The sequence below is a fragment of the Rhinopithecus roxellana genome, chromosome 13, assembly GCF_007565055.1.
Source record: "Rhinopithecus roxellana isolate Shanxi Qingling chromosome 13, ASM756505v1, whole genome shotgun sequence".
NCBI lineage: Eukaryota > Metazoa > Chordata > Mammalia > Primates > Cercopithecidae > Rhinopithecus > Rhinopithecus roxellana.
In genome coordinates, this window is record NC_044561.1 from 13209720 (window position 1) to 13228695 (window position 18976).

At 48.5% G+C, this 18976-nt stretch overlaps 1 protein-coding gene across 9 annotated transcripts; it reads right to left on the minus strand.

The window, feature by feature from the left end:
* Positions 1–1379: 1379 nt before the first annotated feature.
* Positions 1380–18758, minus strand: LOC104682482 (apolipoprotein L1-like). Of its 9 annotated transcripts, XM_030914295.1 has the most exons (7): positions 18371–18484; positions 18075–18204; positions 17160–17226; positions 15029–15082; positions 14807–14853; positions 11017–11143; positions 1380–2771 (listed from the first exon to the last, which is right to left on the minus strand). In XM_030914295.1, the coding sequence occupies exons 3-7, from the start codon at positions 17201–17203 to the stop codon at positions 2696–2698; spliced, it is 348 nt and encodes a 115-aa protein (XP_030770155.1). In that variant the 5' UTR covers positions 17204–17226; positions 18075–18204; positions 18371–18484; the 3' UTR covers positions 1380–2695. The 9 variants fall into 9 exon arrangements, 4 of the variants coding, with proteins under 4 accessions (XP_030770155.1, XP_030770153.1, XP_030770156.1 ...); XR_750697.2 differs by lacking the exons at positions 1380–2771; positions 18075–18204; positions 18371–18484 and adding exons at positions 17868–18022; positions 18643–18758 and having other exon boundaries at positions 8647–11143; positions 14764–14853; XM_030914296.1 differs by lacking the exons at positions 1380–2771; positions 18075–18204; positions 18371–18484 and adding an exon at positions 6404–7559 and having other exon boundaries at positions 17160–17461.
* Positions 18759–18976: the final 218 nt, after the last annotated feature.

Consider the following 18976-nt stretch of genomic DNA (forward strand, 5'->3'; position numbering starts at 1 on the left):
CACCACACCCGACTAATATTTTTGTATTTTTAGTAGAGATGGGTTTCACCATGTTGGTCAGGCTGATCTCAAACTCCTGACCTCCAAAGTGTTGGGATTACAGGTGTGAGCCACCTCACCTGGCTTTTTTGAGACAGAGTCCCTGTCACCCAGGCTGGAGAGCAGTGGTGCGATCTTGACTCACTGCAACCTGTGCCTCCCAGGTTCAAGTGATTCTCGTGCCTCAGCCTCTTGAGTAGCTGGGACTACAGGCGCACTCTACCACACCTGGCTAATTTTTGTATTTTTAGTTGAGATGGGGTTTTGCCTTGTTGGCCAGGCTGGTCTCGAACTCCTGACCTCAGGAGATCCACCTGCCTGGGCTTCCCAAAATGCTGGGATTACAGGCATGAGCCACCACACCTGGCCATTTCACCCCATTTGAACCTCAGTTTTCTCCTCTGGGAAGCCAAATTAATAAATGTTTTTATCATAGGGCCGTTGTTGAAGCATGTATGACTGTGTGTGAAAATGTTTTGCAAACCAAAATGGGCTCAGGTGCTATTATTATTATTCTGCAAAGTTTGGGCTTTGAAAGGATTTTAAAATATTTTAATTGTGGTAAAATATTTATAACCTAAAATTTGCCTTTTTAACCATTTTTAAGTGCACAGTTCCGTGGAATTACATTCACATTGTTGCGCAACTACCATCACCAACAGAACTCTTCTCTTGCAAAACTGACACTGTACCCAGTAAACATTAAGTCCTCATTCTCCCTCCCCGAGCCCCTGACAACCACCACTCTGTTCCCTATCTTTATACATTTGACCACCGTAAGAACCTCACATGAATGGAATCCTACAGCATGTGTCCTTTTGTGACGGGCTTATTTCACTTAGCAGAATGTCCTTAAGGTTCATCCCTGTTGTAGCATGGGTCAGAGTTTTCTTCCTCTTTAAGGCCGAATAATATTCCCTGTGTGTACACGTCACATTTTGCTTATCCATTCATCTGTCAGTGGACACCTGGGTTGCCTACCCCTTTTGGCTATGGTGAACGATGCTGCTATGAGCGTGGCTGTACAAATATCTGGTCAGGTCCCTGTTTTCATGCTGTCGGGTGTATTCCCAGAAGTGGAATTGAGGGATCTTATGGTAATTCCATGTTTAAGTTTTCAAAGAACTGCCATATGGTTTCCCACAGCAGCTAAGTGCTATTATTTTATTTATTTATTTATTTAAGATGGAGTCTCGCTCTGTCGCCCAGGCTGGAGTGCAGTGGCGTGATTTCAGCTCACTGCAACCTCTGCCATCCAGGTTCAAATGATTCTCCTGCCTCAGACTCCCAAGTAGCTGGGACTACAGGTGCACACCACCACGCCCGGCTAATTTTTGTGTTTTTAGTAGAGACAGGGTTTCACCATGTTGGCCAGGCTGGTCTCAAACTCCTGGCCTCAGGTGATCCTCCCTCCTCGGCCTCCCAAAGTGCTGAGATTACAGGTGTGAGCCACCGCACTCAGCCAAGATGCTATTATGTTTAAGGTCATGCTTTGGCACAGCAGTGACTCCAGACAAGAGTCTCCTTTGTCTCCTGGCTGCTGGAGGAAAGGGGATAGAGGTTGGTGGTGCTCCTTGGTGCATGTTCCAGAGATCCTGGTGCTGTGGGTGCTCACAGCACCCTCCCCACCCTCCACTCCTCATTTCCCCTGTTTGAGATCCACCCAGCTAGAGGCTTCTCCCTCTCCCTGGGCCAACGCTTATTTGCAGCACCCTCAGAGAGGAGTTCAACCTGAAATTCTGCATCTAAATCAATTACTCAATGACCTATTTCAAATTTGAATCCAAAACCTCTGCTAACTCGGTGAATGAATCCAGTTCTCTTAAATGTTATATGTGCATCAAAATGAAACACACATTTATCTTGACTTCAGCAGGAAAATATTATGAGCTTGATTGTGTCTGTCATTTTGATACCTACTTCTAAACCTTCCTGAAGCTGACACCTGTTACTCAAAGCCCAATTTTTCCATCTGAGGAAAGACAAAAAGGATTGTCCATGAGATGCTGCTAGTGGCCGGGCTGTGAGTGGCCAGGACCAGTGGCTGCTCCCTTAGCCTCCTATGGGGCCCCCAGGGGCTGTGGGCATGAAACACAATTACCTTCCCCTGCACTTTGCAGCCCCAGGCTCTTTGTCTCCCCTAGCCACTGATGCCTTCAGAATCCCCCATTGTCAAACGCCCAGCTTGAAGCTCGCCACCTGCTTCCAGGGTCCCTGGAAAAAGAGAGCAGAACAGGGCGCTGGGGTCCCTGTCGTGGTGCACACAGACAATGACTTCTGGCATGACCTGGCCAAGCACACCTCTCCATTGGCGGGGCAGGGCGGGGTGGTGGCTGGGAGCCTTTGGCTGTCGACACTTCCAGCTTCCACTAGGTGGTGGTAGTGATGTCACCATACCTCTTCCAAAGCAATTTCAGGGTTTGCCTTCTTCTCAGTGGCTGAAGTTCGGTTTGCCTTCTCAGTGGCTGAAATTTCGTCTGGACCTAAGATTTTGGCCCAAGCCCCCTCCTCTGGAGCTGCAGACATCCTGGGTGACTTTTCCTGTGGTGTCGATGGTGAAGCTGAGCCCTATTTCTAGTCAATAGATCCTTGCAATCTCCAAATGGATGGTCTCTGCTCACGTCCCACATCCCTGGAGTTAAGAGACACCTGTTTCTCATCTGGATTTGAGTCTGCAGTCCCCATTCTGGTTGCTCCACTCTGAGATTGCGTTTGGGGAGTCTATTGTCAACCTAAAATAACAGCAGAGAGGGAATCTCCGAAGATAACAAGTTTATTCCGGAATGAGCAGAAGGATTTGTAAATCCGGGAATACATGATGGATGAGGACACCCCATGGTGGGATGTGGCCTGTGGGCAGACTCGGGGAGACAAAGGAAAGCAGAGGGTTTTTATCCCCCCCCCCCCACCCCCGAGTCTCGCTCTGTCTCCAGGCTGGAGTGCAATGGCACAATGTTGGCTCACTGCAACTTCTGCCTCCCAGGTTCCAGCAATTCTCCTGCCTCAGCCTCCCAAGTAGCTGGAAATACAGGTATGTGCCACCACGCCTGGCTAATTTTGTACTTTTGGTAGAGATGGGGTTTCTCCATGTTGGGCAGGCTGGTTTCGAACTCCTGACCTCAGGGGATCCACCTGCCTCAGCCTCCCAAAGTGCTGGGATTACAAGTGTGAGCCACCACGTCCTGCTGAAAGCAGAGGTTTTTAAAGGAAAAATGAGGAGACTTATGTAAGTTATTTTAAATAATGATCCCTAGGTACAATAATTAATAGCAAGGGTCACCTTAGCTCAAGGTTGAACAGACACTTGTTGGGCAGATGTCCTCATAGAGGTGGCCTTTGTGCAGGGCTGTGATTCTTTGTGTATGGTTGTGGTTTGCTGGGATCTCTTACAATAGTTCCTGTTATCCAGGAAACCATGTGAGAGGCCCCCACTTCTTCTTCTTCTTTTTTTTTCCTTTGAGACGAAGTCTGGCTCTGTCACCAGGCTGGAGTGCAGTGGTACAATCATAGCTTACTGCAACCTCTGCCTCCCAGGCTGTAGCGATTTCTCCTGCCTCAGCCTCCTGAGTAGCTGGGACTACAGGCGTCTGCCACCACACCCAGCTAGTTTTTGTATTTTTAGTAGAGACAGGGTTTCACCATATTGGCCAGGCCAGTCTCGAACTCCTGACCTTGTGCTCTGCCCACCTTGGCCTCCCAAAGTGCTGGGATTACAGGCGTGAGCCACCGCGCTCAGCTTCCCCCTTCCATATCATTTAAAGGGACTACACTCTTCCCTTTCCAGCACTTCCGTATCAGAGGCAGGCTTATTTCTCATTGGCACATGCTCTCACATTGCTCCATCACCTTTAAGGAAAGTGACACCAGAACCCAACTCGCTATTGAGGTTAACAGTTACTAACTACTATAAAGTGACTTCTGTCCTCCTAAATTAAAAAAATAAAGTAATAAGTGAGTGCAGCAGATCGATAAGACCAATCAATTAGTACAGAGGGCTCTACCCACCCCTTCCCAATCGATCAATCATTTAGTACAGAGCGCTCTACCCACCCCTTCCCAATCAATCAATCAATTAGTACAGAGGGCTCTACCCACCCCTTCCCAATCAACCAATCAATTAGTACAGAGGGCTCTACCCACCCCTTCCCAATCAACCAATCAATTAGTACAGAGGGCTCTACCCACCCCTTCCCAATCGATCAATCATTTAGTACAGAGGGCTCTACCCACCCCTTCCCAATCAATCAATCAATTAGTACAGAGGGCTCTACCCACCCCTTCCCAATCAACCAATCAATTAGTACAGAGGGCTCTACCCACCCCTTCCCAATCAACCAATCAATTAGTACAGAGGGCTCTACCCACCCCTTCCCAATCAACCAATCAATTAGTACAGAGGGCTCTACCCACCCCTTCCCAATCAATCAATCAATTAGTACAGAGGGCTCTACTTACCCCAATTAAGAGCAATTAGTCCCAATTTTAGCTTTTTCTTTTCTTTTCTTTCTTTCTTTCTTTTTTTTTTTTTTTGAGATGGAGTCTCGCTCTGTCACCCAGGCTGGAGTGCAATGGCACGATCTCAGCTCACTGTAACCTCTGCCTCCCAGGCTCAAGTGATTCTCCTGCCTCAGCCTCCCGAGTAGCTGGGATTACGGGCACCCGCCACTGTACCCAGCTACTTTTTGTATTTTTAGGAGAGACGGGTTTTACCATGTTGCCAAGGCTGGTCTTGAACTCCTGACCTCAGCTGATCCACCCGCCTCGGCCTCCCAAAGTGCTAGGATTAGAGGCGTGAGTCACCATGTCCGACCCTAGCTTTTTCTTTAGGGAGTAAATAAATATATTTAAATAATGTTCTGATGCTAGGACATGAAATAGTGAGAGTGCATGCTCTGGAGACAGGAAGCCTGAGTTTGCATTCTGGGTGTCACTAACCGGGTGCTGTCACTAGCTTAACTGCTCTGAGTTTCAGTTTCCTCCTCTGAAATGTGCAGGTGATAATAGTATCTTTCTAACAAGGTTGTTGTGATAACCAAAACAAGTTAATGCTTGCAAAGCACTTAGAAGGTTCCTGGTGCAAAGCAGATGGTCAATAAATACAAGCTACTGCATTTTTATTTTTCTCCATTTTGAAATTTAGACCTCACTATTTATTTGCTTCCTATTAGGATAGAGTTTATTAATATTTTTATTCATTACTTATAGTTATTTATTATTATTATCTTTACACTTCTAACTCCCCTCTCCACCTTCTAATATTACATCCCTAATTTTATAATCTCCATTAGAAACTTTGTCGCTGTAAACAGTTTACTTACAATGTTTTTCTTATGCCCTCACTATGGCCAGTGTTTCTTCACTCCTCATTTTATAAAATGAGGATATTAATCTTCCTTCTTTTTCAGTGCCTCACTTCCCAACCACTACCATTGTACTTTAATTTTGGTACTGATTGGCAACAAGTTTATTTGGTTCTCATGTTTAAATGTTGTTTTGTGCTCAAAGTTAAAAATCAAACAAGCGTGTTTACATTTTTGTGATGTTTTAAATGCTGTTTACTATAGAGTTGAGTTGTACAATATGGCTGCACATGCTTTGTGGCACAGTCTTAGTTTTTCCTGATGTTTCCAACTGCCTTTCTTTCCTCCTGCCCCGTGCACTGTTTGCCTTCATGATTTCCTCAGTTTCCCTCAAATTGTGAATCATATGAGGTATTCTGTGAAGTCCCCACAGAACCCTTCCCTTCTTATTCCATCCTGGACTGGTTGTTCTGTAGGCCTGCTGCACGCTCAGCCGCGACCCTTGGTTTCCCTTCTCACTGGGCTGATTTTCCTGTTTCCTGGATCCCATGTCTTTTTCTCTCTTGGTTATCCCCACCCACTCACCACGGGTGCACACACACGCACACACACGCACGTCCTTCCCACTCCCTCTACAGCTGTTTTTCAAGTAGCTTTCCAGGAAATCATGATGTATGGTAACATTTCAGTTCCGCTTTGGCTTCATTTCTCCTGTCATCTTTCTGGTTTATTTTCTGGAAGCTTTTCTAGACTTTTTCAACCCTCTCTTGAGTTGTTTATTTTGTCAATCATTTAATTCCCAATTTTTTTTGTCATTCTATTGTTTTCCCCGCCTTTTCAGTGCATCTGGTTCTCATATTAAGCATACAATTTTACTTTATTTTAATTTGAAACAGAGTTTCACTCTTGTTGCCCAGGCTGGAGTGCAATGGCACGATCTCAGCTCACTGCAATCTCTGCCTCCCGGGTTCAAGCAATTCTTCTGCCTCAGCCTCCCCAGTTGCTAGGATTACAGGCACATGCCGCCATGCCTGGCTAATTTTGTATTTCTAGTAGAGACGGGGGTTTCTCCACGTTGGTCAGGCTGGTCTCAAACTCCCGACCTCAGGTGATCTGCCTGCATTGGCCTCCCAAAGTGCTGGGATTACAGGTGTGAGTCACTGCACCCAGCCAGCCTGCGTTTAAATCTCTGCAAGGACATGAGTTTGAGTTTTTCAAAATTATTGCCTGTTTTCAAAATTATTCGTTTCTTCTGGGCTCATTTCGCATTTGTTAGTCTTGGTCTCTTTTCCTTATTTTGTCTTTCTCCTATGTCTCATCCTAGGTCCATTCCTATGTAGGAGGAAGGCAAGTCCACTGGCAGGCTTACCTGTCGGGTGATTGGATGGGAACCCCCTAAAGTGTCAGAATATAAATATATTATTTCTGGGGCTTTTTGATTGAGTCATGAACTCCGATTTTTTTCACTGGTGTAGACTCGAGGCTGCCTTGAATCCTGTATGGGTCATGGGGCTGTTGAACTTCTCTCTCTGAGGCTCTGCCTAGCAAACGATTCTTCTTGGCTGGATGTCCTCTCGGTGTTGCTGTGGATCGCAGCTCCCTTCACCCATCTCTATTCGGTTGTCACTTCTTCGGCCAGTTCTGTCTTCCAAATATCTGTTGAAATCTCTGATCTCCTGTTGGTCTCATTCAAGTTTTTTATTGTCAGCAGAGAGGGTACAGAGGCAGTGTGTGGGCTCTGGAATCCATATGACTGGGTTGGAACCCAGTCTTTAGCCATCAATAGATTTCTGACCTTGGCCAAGTCACTGACCATCTGTTTCAGTTTCCCTATCTGTTAATGGTGATACAAACGATACACGCTCCAAAGGTTCTTGAAAGAGTACAGTGAGGTTTTTTTCTAACATCTTAGAGCAGTTAGTGGTGCATAGTAAAGTCCACACGTGTTTGCCACTATTAGCATTAGCTGCTGTATTAGTCCATTCTCACACTACTGAAAAGAAATACCTCAGACTGGGTAATTTATAAAGAAAGGAGGCTTAATTGGCTCACAGTTCTGCAGGCTCTACAGCAAGCATGGTGGTATCAGCTTCCGGGGAGGCCTCAGAGAACTTCCAGTCATGGCAGAAGATGAAGGGGACTCACTATCAAGAGAATAGCATCAAAGGGGAAATCCGCTCCCATGACCCAGTCGCCTTCCACCAGGCATCGCCGTCAATGCTGGGGATTACAATTCAATGTGAGACTTGGGCAGGGACCCAGCCCAAAACCATATCAGCTGCTATTATAGCTATAAATGCCTTGACTGTCACTTTAGTCTGGTCTCAGAAGGGGTGGTTGAAAAATGCTCTTTTGTTTTTTTTTTTGTTTTGTTTTGTTTTTTTTGTTTTTTTTTTGAGATGGAGTCTTGCTCTGTGCCCCAGGCTGGAGTACAGTGGCGCGATCTCGGCTCACTGCAAGCTCCACCCCCCGGGTTCACGCCATTCTCCTGCCTCAGCCTCCCGAGTAGCTGGGACTACAGGCACCGCCACCATGCCAGCTAATTTTCTTGTATTTTTAGTAGAGACGGGGTTTCACCGTGTTAGCCAGGATGGTCTCGATCTCCTGACCTCGTGATCCGCCCGCCTTGGCCTCCCAAAGTGCTGGGATTACAGGCTTGAGCCACCGCACCCAGCCTCTTTTGTGTTCTTAAAGTAATGCCTAAACATGATCCACTTTTGCTCTTTTCCCTCATCTCTGCAGGCAGGATAATCACAAGCTGAATTTGAAAAACTTTTCTCTATGTAAAGATCTGTTTTTCTTTTTAAAGAGAAAGACTACTGAGAACTCTTAAGACTGAAAGAATAAGCACCCTCCTGTAAAGCGGGTGTGAGTGTAAATTGATACAATGTATTTGCATAACAGTGTGGTTCTAGGTATGAAAACATTTTTAGATGTTAATACCCTCTGACCTAGTCATTCTATTTCTAGAAATAGCTTAAGATAGGGGGAGATCGGTAGGACATGGTGGCTCACACCTGTAATTCTAGCACTTTGGAAGGCTGAGGCAGGTGGATCACGAGGTCAGGAGATCAAGCTCATCCTGTCTAACATGGTGAAACCCGTCTCTACTAAAAATACAAAAAAAAAAAAAAAGCTAGGTGCCTGTAGTCCCAGCTACTCAGGAGGCTGAGGCAGGAGAATGGCATGAACCTGGGAGGCGGAGCCTGCAGTGAGCCAAGATTGAGCTACTGCACTCCAGCCTGGGAGACAGAGTGAGATTCCATCTCAAAAAACAAAAACAAACAAACAAAAAAAGAAGATGGGGAAGATCTGGCAAGATGGCCGAATAGGAACAGCTCCAGTCTGCAGCTCCCAGCAAGACCAATGCAGAAGGCAGGTGATTTCAGCAAGAATCTCCCCAAGTCAGTTTAGGGAGGGTCCTCCCCACTTGCTGTCTGAGCACCCTTTGCTATCTGATCATGCTCCTCAACCCACCATTGATGGGTGAGTGTCTGACCTGCCTTTAGCGAGACTCCTGTTAGGGCAGTTTGGCAGGAACATCCCACTCTGGTGTCTCCTGTCAGAACTATTTCATCTGCCGCCCCTCACCCTGGTGTTGGCTGTGACTCCCCCTCTTTACTGTATTTGGAGCTGAGCTCAGTCTCCCTCCCCTGTAACAACCATCCTGAATAAAGGCTTCCTTCCTGATTTCATGTGATTCACAGGAATGTTTCCTTAACTGGGTGAACTTCCCTGGTTGGCAACATCCCGTGTGTCTTGTCCCACATTGACACAGGAGATCGCAGCATCCTGAGGACAATGAAGCTTCACACCTGAAACCCTCCCAGAATCTCCCCTGTGTGTCTCTTCCTTAGGCTGATTTTAATCTGTGTTCTTTCCCTGTGATAAGCCACAATCGTGAAATAGCAGTTTTTAGTGAGTTGTATGAATCCTTCTAGGGAATTATAAAATCTAAAGATGATTTTAGGAATCCCCATTAATTTGCAGGTGGTATCAAAGGTAAGGTGCCTTCAGACATTGCAGTCTGGCTACCTCTGAGTACTTTGAATTCAAACGAAAACCAAACCTCAGAGAGACAGGAGATCACTTTGCCTGGCATCTGCTCCTTTCCAAGGCCTCATGCCCTTTCACTTTCTGGCTGAAGGCTACTGTCCCAGGAACTGCCCCAGCTGACTGGAGTGGGAGATCTGGGTATTCATTCTGGCTCCACATGGCCTCTCCAGCCACCTTACCGCCTCCTGACCTACCCCCTGCACCCCCAACCTTCCAGGTCTCACTCGCAGATGTCACCAGCCTAACTGATGCCTTAGCAGTGACAGCTTCACCTGTGCACACGCCAAGGCCATGTGCAATGTTATGGAACCTCTAGAAGACTCAGGACACTTTCAGAACCATCTATATAAATTGCTAATGCTGAAAAGACCTGAATTTGGACAAGACGGTAGAGGAAGTGTTTTCCTTCTTGGTTGGGGACTTGTCAGTCTACTCAGTACCCCTGAAATTACATAAATTGGCAGCAACTCATTCTACTATGGAGATGGTCACTAAGGCATACTGCTTGCCATTGTCAGGGGCTTCTTTGTGTAGAAGAGAAGAAGATCCCAAAGGGTAGCCCAGAACTTGCCAGTTCCCAGGCAGGGTGTGAGAGACACAGGCAGCCATGACCCTCTATGTCCATGAGTGTTGGGATCATCCAGACAGAGAAGAAATATTCCTCTCCCACTCACATGTCCTCTGCAAGTTCATGACCCTCCTTAAGTTTCAAGCCCTTGGTGCCTCTCTTGCCACACCCTAGTCCCAGCTCTGGTGCCTCAACCTTCCTGCTTGTCCTACAAAGACAAGGCTGACTCTTGCTGCATCCTGACCCCAGGCTCTGACACTGGTCCCGGTCTCTCTTGGCCTTTGGGCAGGATCTTGGTCTTGGTTCCCCACCTATGACCTGGAGTTCACTCTAAGGCGTTCACCACACTCCTGTCACATTAAGTTGCTATTCCTATAGGACCGATGACAGTTCCCAGTCTCCATGACATAAGCCTAGAGCCCAGGGACTGGGCACAGTCAGAGCCGGAAAGAGACCCAGCACTGTCCAACTCCACTCCAGCCTCTCAGCATCCTGGACCAGCAGACGGGTCCTGCCGCATTTATGGAATTCCTCAGATGAGAAAAAAGGCCCCAGCCAGCATCCCCAGGAACACGCATCAATTAAGTCAGGATTTTTCTGACTTGTCCCAAAAGAAGTCCTGCTGGACTTCAAGAGGAAGACCCTTGACCCTGGTCTTTTTCCACCAAGCTTGTAAATGTTAACATTAACTGTGCACCTACTATGTGTCAGTCATTATGCTAAGTACTTTACATGCATGATCTCATTTTTCTCACAATCAAACTCCATGGATGAAGAAAGGCTGAAAGTGAGAAAGTAACTCGCAAATTTCCCATCACCAGCAGATGGCAGAAGTGACCCTGTCCCTGTGAGCTTCCTGTCCTCTCAGCCTGAGGCTACTCACTGCCAGCGAAGGACAGGGAGGAAATGTTCCTCCTGGAGTGCCGAGAAGGTCATCCTCAAGCCCAGCAGAGGGGCCTGCCTGGAGGAGGTGTGTCTGTCAGGGAAAACTAGCCCCAGGGATCTGGGTGGCACCACCAGGGTTCCCAATGGAGATAACCCCATGGAGGTTACCTGGGCAGTTCAGCAGTGGCCACCACTCTCTCCCAGGCTTTATTGTCACTCAGCAGGAGTAGCAGCTCCTGTGGGCTCACGTTTTTCTGGAAATAATTAAGGTAATCCTCAAGAGAAATGCTGCTCTCTAGTTGGAAAGAAAAAAGGATCAGGTTGGAGGAAAGTGTGGGGGAGCATAACAGCCATTGTGTAAAAGACGGTTACGTGTTAATTTTCCAGGACAGCTGTGGTGTGGGATACGTTTGATGGAGTCATCAGTGCTATTGAGAGAATTGTGTGCCCCCAAAATTCATATGCTGAAGCCCTAAACTCTGGTGACTATATTTGGAGATTGGGCCTTTAAGGAAGCAATTAAGACTGAATGAGATCACAAGGGTAGGACTCTAATCCTGTTAGAGGGCTAGTGTCCTACTGTAGGAAGTGAAAGAGACACGAGCAAGCCACATGATCACACAGCACAAAGGCAGCCTCTGAAACGCAGCAAGAGAGTCCTCCCCAGGCTCCAACCCTGCCAGCACCTTCAGCTTGGACTTCTTGCCTCTGGAAGTGTGAGAAAAGAAAAACCAGATGTTGAAGTCACCCAGCCTGTGATATTTTACCATGGCAGCCTGAGAACATTGAAACACTAGGGGAGTGCCATGGTGCTTTGGGGAGGAATGAGTCCTTTTCAGCTGAGAACCAATACAAAGTGAGCCTTCCAGGCCAAGAAAGAGGAAACATCCCAGTGGTCACTTCTATCTGCTACGTGCCTTTTGGGTGTCAAACCCTTTACACCCATGTCTTCAAAATGTGAGTTTCAACACATCATTGGGTTATGAAATTAGTTTATTGGTTCAAGAGCAGCATTTTAAAAAGAAAATCGATTTGAAAACATCAGAATGTAGCAAGGGTGAGTATTGCTTTTGTGAGTTATTTCAAATATATATCCCTTAATGTAAATTCCTGGAATCCAGATGTGTTTAGGCATTCAGAATTTTCACTATTTTAGAAAGGACATGAGGTGCATATGGTATATTCCTGACCATTCCCAGCAGAGGCTGGACTGCTCCCTGTAATCAAACCCACACATGTTTCAACAGTGAAACAAGAAAATATTCACATTAAATGGGATAAATAATGGTAGGCCTACAAAGAACTCCAGTCAGTACAGAGCAGGATTACTCCTGAAGTCAGCTGCCCCCAAAATGTGTGGTTTGCAGGGATCTGGAATTGTGGAATTACAGATAATGGACTGGGGACCAGTATATATTTGTGTGTGCACCGAGACATGATGTAAAATTGTTTCCTGCTGTGGACACACAAGAGGCCTCATTCTTAATTCACAGAAGAAGAAAGTAAAATCCAGACAGCGAGAGTCACCACCCAAAACCAGCAAGCAGGAAGCTCAGGATTTGACTCCAAGGCCAACGTTTCCTTGACATTGCTTCGAAGACTCCCTGTGTTTTAAAAATGCCTGTGATTTGTTATTAAACCACAGATCATCTTGTTTTGGAGGGACAGTTTCTTCCTTGGCCCCCTAGCCCAGCCCAGCCCAGGATTCCGGGGTGGCCTAGGAGCTCCTGGCTTCTAATCTTCCCTGTCCTCCTCTGGTCTTGGACAGGACTCAGCACAGCCCAGTTTGCTGTCCAGGGCGCTTCCTGAGCAGAGCTGACTTGGTTGCCACTGCAACTCAGTGAGGGGAGGAAGCCGTCCTGAGGAAATGGGGCTTAGGGAAATGAACGCAGTTCTGACTTGCCTGTGCGAGGGCTTGTCTTGTTTTTTCTTTTTCCTTCTTCACCAAAGCGAGGAAGGAAACCCAGGGTTGGCTGGAGGGAACCTCCAGCACTAAATGTGTGTATTTCTTGATGGGGTGGGGCTGGTGGATATAAAAGCAAAATTAAAACAAAATCCAGCCCTGAAACATTCCTGGGCAAACAATACCTACGAGGCCTTCAGAACGGCTGTCACCTCCTTAAGCTGCAAGCTGTGGGAAACTGAACTGGGGTCATATCAGATGGGCGCTTCTGTTAAACACAAACAAAACTTAACCTCGGCCAGTCATGAGCAGCCAGCTGACAGCGGGCCATGCTGAGATGGGAATACCGGGAGGTCACAGAAGAAACAAGAACTCCAGGCAGCAGGTTCACATGACGGACACAGAAGGAGCTGCTGAAACCAGCTGCAGGGACAGGGGGAGGCGATGGGCCCACAGGACCCTGACAAACAGGAAGTGGCCAATCCGGCTAAGACCAGTAGGATCTGCTTCTGCGCTGGGTCTGACCCACTTTTCACCCCAGACTCAATCATACCCTCCTTGTCCCATACCCACCCGCACCACAGCAGTTCCATGTATGCCCGTGTTTGGTACAAAACTGCGTGGTACCCACCCCTCCCCTACAAGTTCCAGGAAATCCCCACCTCTTCCCAGAAATCCTTATGCTTACTCCACCCCTTAATTTAATAAACCAGCAAAGGCAGAAACCCCAAACCACACTGGGCCCGACTGGCTCTTCTGAGTCCGCCTGCACTCCCACCCCCGATCCTGTGCTTCCGCTTTGCAATAAAAGCTGATTTGCTTTTGCTTTTGCTTTGACTTAACCTTTTTCTCTCTTCGATGTCAAAAACCTGGGCAAGGCTAAGGTCCGGTCTCACCTGCATTCGGAGACCTCCCTAAACTCACCAGCACCAACGTGACCAGGGATTTTCCAGCAAGGTAAACCAAAACAGGAAGTTTTGTAAGTGCAACCAATCAAGTCATGTCCTTATTGCAGTTTCATATTCACCCGATAAACATTGTCTCCCACACTTTTTCACCATAGCACGAAGCCTCCTCCAGTTTGCTGTTTCCCAATTCAGGAATTCTGTCTTACTCAAATCAACTCTTTAAAATTCTACTGGGCCTCAGATTTTTCTTTGACCAGGGGTATTTTAGATGATTGGACTCAACCCCTGCCCGGGGCAGTCATCCCTGGTCAGCAGGTGCTTGTGATGGGCAGGGCAGGGCGGGTGCCCCTCACACAGCTGGGGGACTGGGCGGCTTCCACCTGTGATCAACAGGGTACAGATAGAGGGGATGGGAACCAGCCCTTAGGGAGGCCCTACCGTGTGGCAGGCGCTGGCCAGGCCAGGTAGCCGTGTCATATTTGATCCTCAAGACAACATGGGGAAATATTATTCTCATGGTACAGGAGAGGGGAGGTAAGGAGCGCCAGGTCACACAGAGGGGACGTGGCAAAGGCCAGACCGGGGTCCAGTTAAGTTGGAAGCTGGATCAAGCCCGATACATTCCCACAGGGCCACTCAGAGCAGAAGGGCTGGTGCAGGGCAAGAGCTGGAGGGAGGGGACCAGCCTTGGCTAGAAACACCCAGGGTCAGCTGGGTGCAGAGCGGGAGGTGAGAGGTCGGGGCTGCTGGTCAACCTCCTCTCCCAGCCCTCCCCTCCTCCTGGATCCTGCTCTCCCCCTACTCCCCTCCCCTGCTGGTTCCATTTCCCCAAGGCCGTCCTGCCCCACTTGAGACATTTGCTAGTGCCAGGCTAGGGAGAAAGTGGGCTCCTGGGCCGTGCTCCCACTGGGGAGAAGTCAGGATGCAGATGGCCCCACAGACCCCTGGGTCAGGGGACTCTATGTGGCTTCTCTTGGGGCTTGGAGTAGACTCATCAGCCTCCTTGTCCATCTGGGTTCCTCTGGGGCTCACTCAGCAGTGGAGGCACCACCCTCCATTCTAGGTGCAAGTGGGAACCAGCCAGGGAAGAGGAGGCGAGCCTACCTGGGTCCATGGTGTCAGCAGCCCGGGGCACTGAGCGGCTTACCTTGAGGATCTCCTGTATCTGTCCCACTTGGAACGTTTTGTTGCACCCTTGAGGAGGAGAAAACCAATTGTGGGATCAAATGTGAACCACCTGTGGACAGAGGGAGACTTGAGCAGCCAGGGCTCTGCAGGTCCCTCTGGGTTGGAAGCAAACGCCAAGACCAACCTAACCCAGATTGTTTCTCTGTCACCGAGTCCCCATCATCTATTTACAGACACTCACCTCGCTGCAGCTTCCTCTGCCCTCACTCCCACAGCAAGGAAAAGTGCACTTGTCCTGTTGGGGTATGAGGAGAAGATAATCAGAGGAGGGGCAGCCATCTGATCATAACAGAAAACGACAGAGTCCATACACAGGAATAGAGACGGGGGGAAGGTTCTGACAATGACCTGGGCCTGGGAACATGTGTGATAACTGGTTGATGATAGCCAGTGTGTATTGAGTGTCTGTGATGTGCAGGGCTCCTTACATGTGTCTCATTCGATGATCACACACAACATGGGAGACGGGTACCACCTTCTCGTTCAAACAGAGGAATCCACAAAAGTTAGGGAACTTGCCCTTGTTTTCACAATAGTGCTAGAGCCAGGACTTCTCCTTCAATCCCATGTCTTCAATGACTGTGCTCTACTCCCTTAAATATACAATACTCAGTCATGTATACACGCTCATGGGAAATGACTCCTCATCGCAAATCCGTGTCTCACACTCTGTGCTCAACTCTTCGTCTTGGTGAATTCACTGCTGCTGCAGCGGACAGCCTGTGTCTCCCGTGGCTTCTCTAAGGTCCTTTGTCCCACAAAGACCTGGATCCTGCCAGATGCCGGCCCAGCCCCTGCTGTGGCTGCCGAGCCCTCCTGGTGCTGCCCTGTGCCCTCTGCTGTCCTCCCTGGCTGATGGATTTAGGGTGTTTCTAATTCTTCATATAAATTATGCTACAAATAATGTCCTCCTTCGCGTAAAACTTTGCCCACATTTGAGATTATTTCCTAAAGATATTCGTAGGAGTAGAATGACTAGGTCAGAGGCTATCAACTTCTCAAAATGTTTTCTACCTACAGCCACACTGCATGCAAATTGTACCAATTCACACTCGAACTGGCAGTACATGAAGATGCCCATTCTTTCAGTCTCACTGGCTCTCAGTAGTCTCTTCTTTAGGACAAACAAACAAACAAACATACACACAACATATAAATATGAAAACTAAATATACTTGTTATCAATACCAATTAGTACAAAATTTAAAGCACAAAGGTAGCAGTTGGGATGTGAAGCACTGAACGAAGGAGAAAGGAGGATTAATATCGTCATTTTTTAAAGACGGAAGTTAAGAAATACTGGGTACAACTGAGAGTATGAGAACGTTGTAAGTAAATTGTTTACAGCTACAAAGTTGCTAATGGAAGACAAAAATCTGGCGATAGAATGTTAGGAAAAGGTGGAGAGGAGAGATAGAGGGTACAAATAAGACGAAATGACTAATAATGATACTATAATTACTAATAATAATACGGCTTCAGGCCCATCGCAGTCGGGGCGGCTCCAGGCATTACGATTTCTCTTTTCTCAACGTGTGTCTCTGCTCACTCCCTGGCGCATCCACTTCCAGCAGCTGGTCTTTGTTTGCAGCCTTTATTGTAACAGCTCAGTGGTTCCCGGGCCCCCTGATGGGGTTCCATCCTCCAGCTCTCATACAAAAGCCCCCTCCTCAAAAGTCACTCGCCTCCCTCTTTCCCCTTCCTGCCTTTGTCCCAGGGTTCAGACACACAGATGTCTGTCTTCTGGGGCCCCCACGCAGCAAGGGTAAAAGGGGGACCCAGTCCTGGGCAGCAGTTCACCAGGGCAGTATGCAGAGGGGTGTCTGGGCACTTCTTGCTGCAAGGGACAGGGGTGACAGGAGAGGGGGTTCCCTTCCCCTTGTTCCTGCTTTGCTCGTTGTATGACCCCCTGGGCCAGGGCAGCCATCTCAGCACCATCTCATGATCCATGAGGACACCGGAGGACCAGGAGAGAGCAAAGGAGCAGGAGGGCAGAGAGAGCTGGGGCCTCAGACTCGCCCAACACTTGTGAGGAGCTGCACCCAGGATCCCATCCTCCTTGGTCATTGTTGGACTGGCTCAGACCCTGACCTGGGGCTTCTGCTGAATACTGAGGCTGGATATTGCCCCTCAGGTTTGACTAGGACACAGCGGGTCCTCCCTGGGCGAGTCTGCTGATTGGTCTATTCCGGGAAGTGATTTAGGTTCCTAGAAGAAGCCCAGATGGCCCTGGCCCACCCCAAGCCCTCCCCAATTGTGCAATCCAGACAGGGAGCCCTCCCTCCCGCCTCAGGGCACTGAGCCAAGCTCACCAGATGCAGAGGACAAAGAGTCTCAGCAAAGCAGCTCGCTCCATATCTCAGGCTCCAGGGCCTCCTCCTTGGGCAGGAAAACAGGAATTGAGACATGTACTCCTCTTGAGAAATCACCACTTTCATTTCATTTTTGAGAAACAGTTTTGCTCTGTCGCCCAGGCTACAGGGCTTTGGTGCCATCACAGCTTGTTGCAGCCTAGAGCTCCTGGGCTCAAGTGATCCTCCTCCTTCAACTTTCTGAGTAGCTGGGACTACAGGTGCACGCCACCATGCTGGGCTAATTTGTTCATTTTTTATTTCATAGACACAGCATCTCCTGTGTTGCCCAGGCTGTCTTGAACTCCTGGCCTCAAGTGATCCTCCCGTTTCCACCTCCCACAGCACTGGGGTTACAGGCTTCCGCATCTCTTTTTGGTGAAGAACAAGTAAGATCATGACTCAGATTTCACAGAAATTTCCCCCTGATTTCATGTAATTTTGGCAGCTCTATCAGGATTTCAAGAGGGGAAAATCTCAGGCTAGGAGGGGAGGTGAGTTACCCAGAGTCACACAGCTCTTGGAGGGCAGAGGGGAGGCCAACATCTGGCATTGTGACTCTGATATTGAATCAAAAGTGGGTGATGTTAGTAATTCAAAAATGTCCAGGTTTGATTCTGCTTCTACAAACGCAGAGATCTAAGCTCTCGCTCCTGTGGTTATACTCACAGTTCCACAGTGTGGCTTTTGAATCTCATGATTGCAAAGCTGGCATCACGCTGCAGACACCATTCTGCAAGGTGCCCTTCTCACTTCCCCTGTCTCAGCCATGTTTCCCATTAGGGACACAGCACAGCCTGTTTCTTCTCCATCCCCCCAGAGGTCTGAACAGAGGGACAGAGGTGAGGGCCGGAGACGTGGAGTCCTATGATGTACCTGCTCAGCCTCCTGACGCTTGACCCTCAGCAAGTCACCCCCCTCCTGGGGCCTCAGTTTCCCCACACGGCCTGGCACAAGGTGGTGCTCAGACTCAGGGTTGATGAGATGACCTCTGAGTTCCTTGTACCTGAAAAAAAATCTGTTGTCCCCATTGGGCCTCAGCAGCAGCACCCTGGGGCCCTACTGGGTGTGGCCAGGCCATAAGGACAGACCAAACTCCGGGTCACCTCCTCTCCTCCACCTTCTTTGGTTCCTTCAAATGTCCCAAAGAGATAGGCACCCCCAACACAAACCTTCCTTCTGGGGTCCCCCAGCCGTGTCTCCGCAGTCCAAACAGAGCTGAGCCCAGGGAGCTTTGTGAACCCATCTGAGCTGGTTCCCCCACCCTGTATAGTTTAAGGGCATAGCAGGAGGGGGGAAGCAATCAGACTCAAGCCTGGGTGCAAATCCAGGCTCTGACACTACTTTCCTGTCTGATCTGAACCAGTTACCTAACCTCTCTGAGCTTATCTACAAAAGCTGTGAGAATAAGGAGATGGGGGCAGGTCAACTGTCACCAACTTACCAAGGAACCTTCCCCTGACAGAGACTGAGCAAGATCCAGCTGTTCTGAGCTGTGTGAATCCCACCTACAGTTATGAGTCTGTGTAATAACCAGACACGTCCTCTGGCCTCCCAGACATACCCAGGAATTCGAAAGGGAAAGGGAAAGTCACAACTTCGCAGCAGCTGGTGATCAAGCACAGCAAACAGGCTACTCCCCAGCACCATATTCAGTCCAGCCCCGCCCTCCTTGCTGCTGCACTTAAGAGGAGCAGCCTGAGACCAGACATCCAGATTCCTCTCATCCAATCCACCTGCCTCGCATCCTCAGGGTTGGGGGTCTGCAGCGGTCTCAG

Coding starts and splice junctions, on each gene's coding strand:
- LOC104682482 (XM_030914293.1), bottom strand. CDS start 17,342: ATGGCACCAAAGCCCTGTAGCCTGGGCGACAGAGCAAAACTGTTTCTC. Junction 15,083..17,159: donor CTCTTTGTCCTCTGCATCTG/GTGAGCTTGGCT, acceptor ATACCCCAACAG/GACAAGTGCACTTTTCCTTG. Junction 14,854..15,028: donor GCAGAGGAAGCTGCAGCGAG/GTGAGTGTCTGT, acceptor CTCCTCCTCAAG/GGTGCAACAAAACGTTCCAA.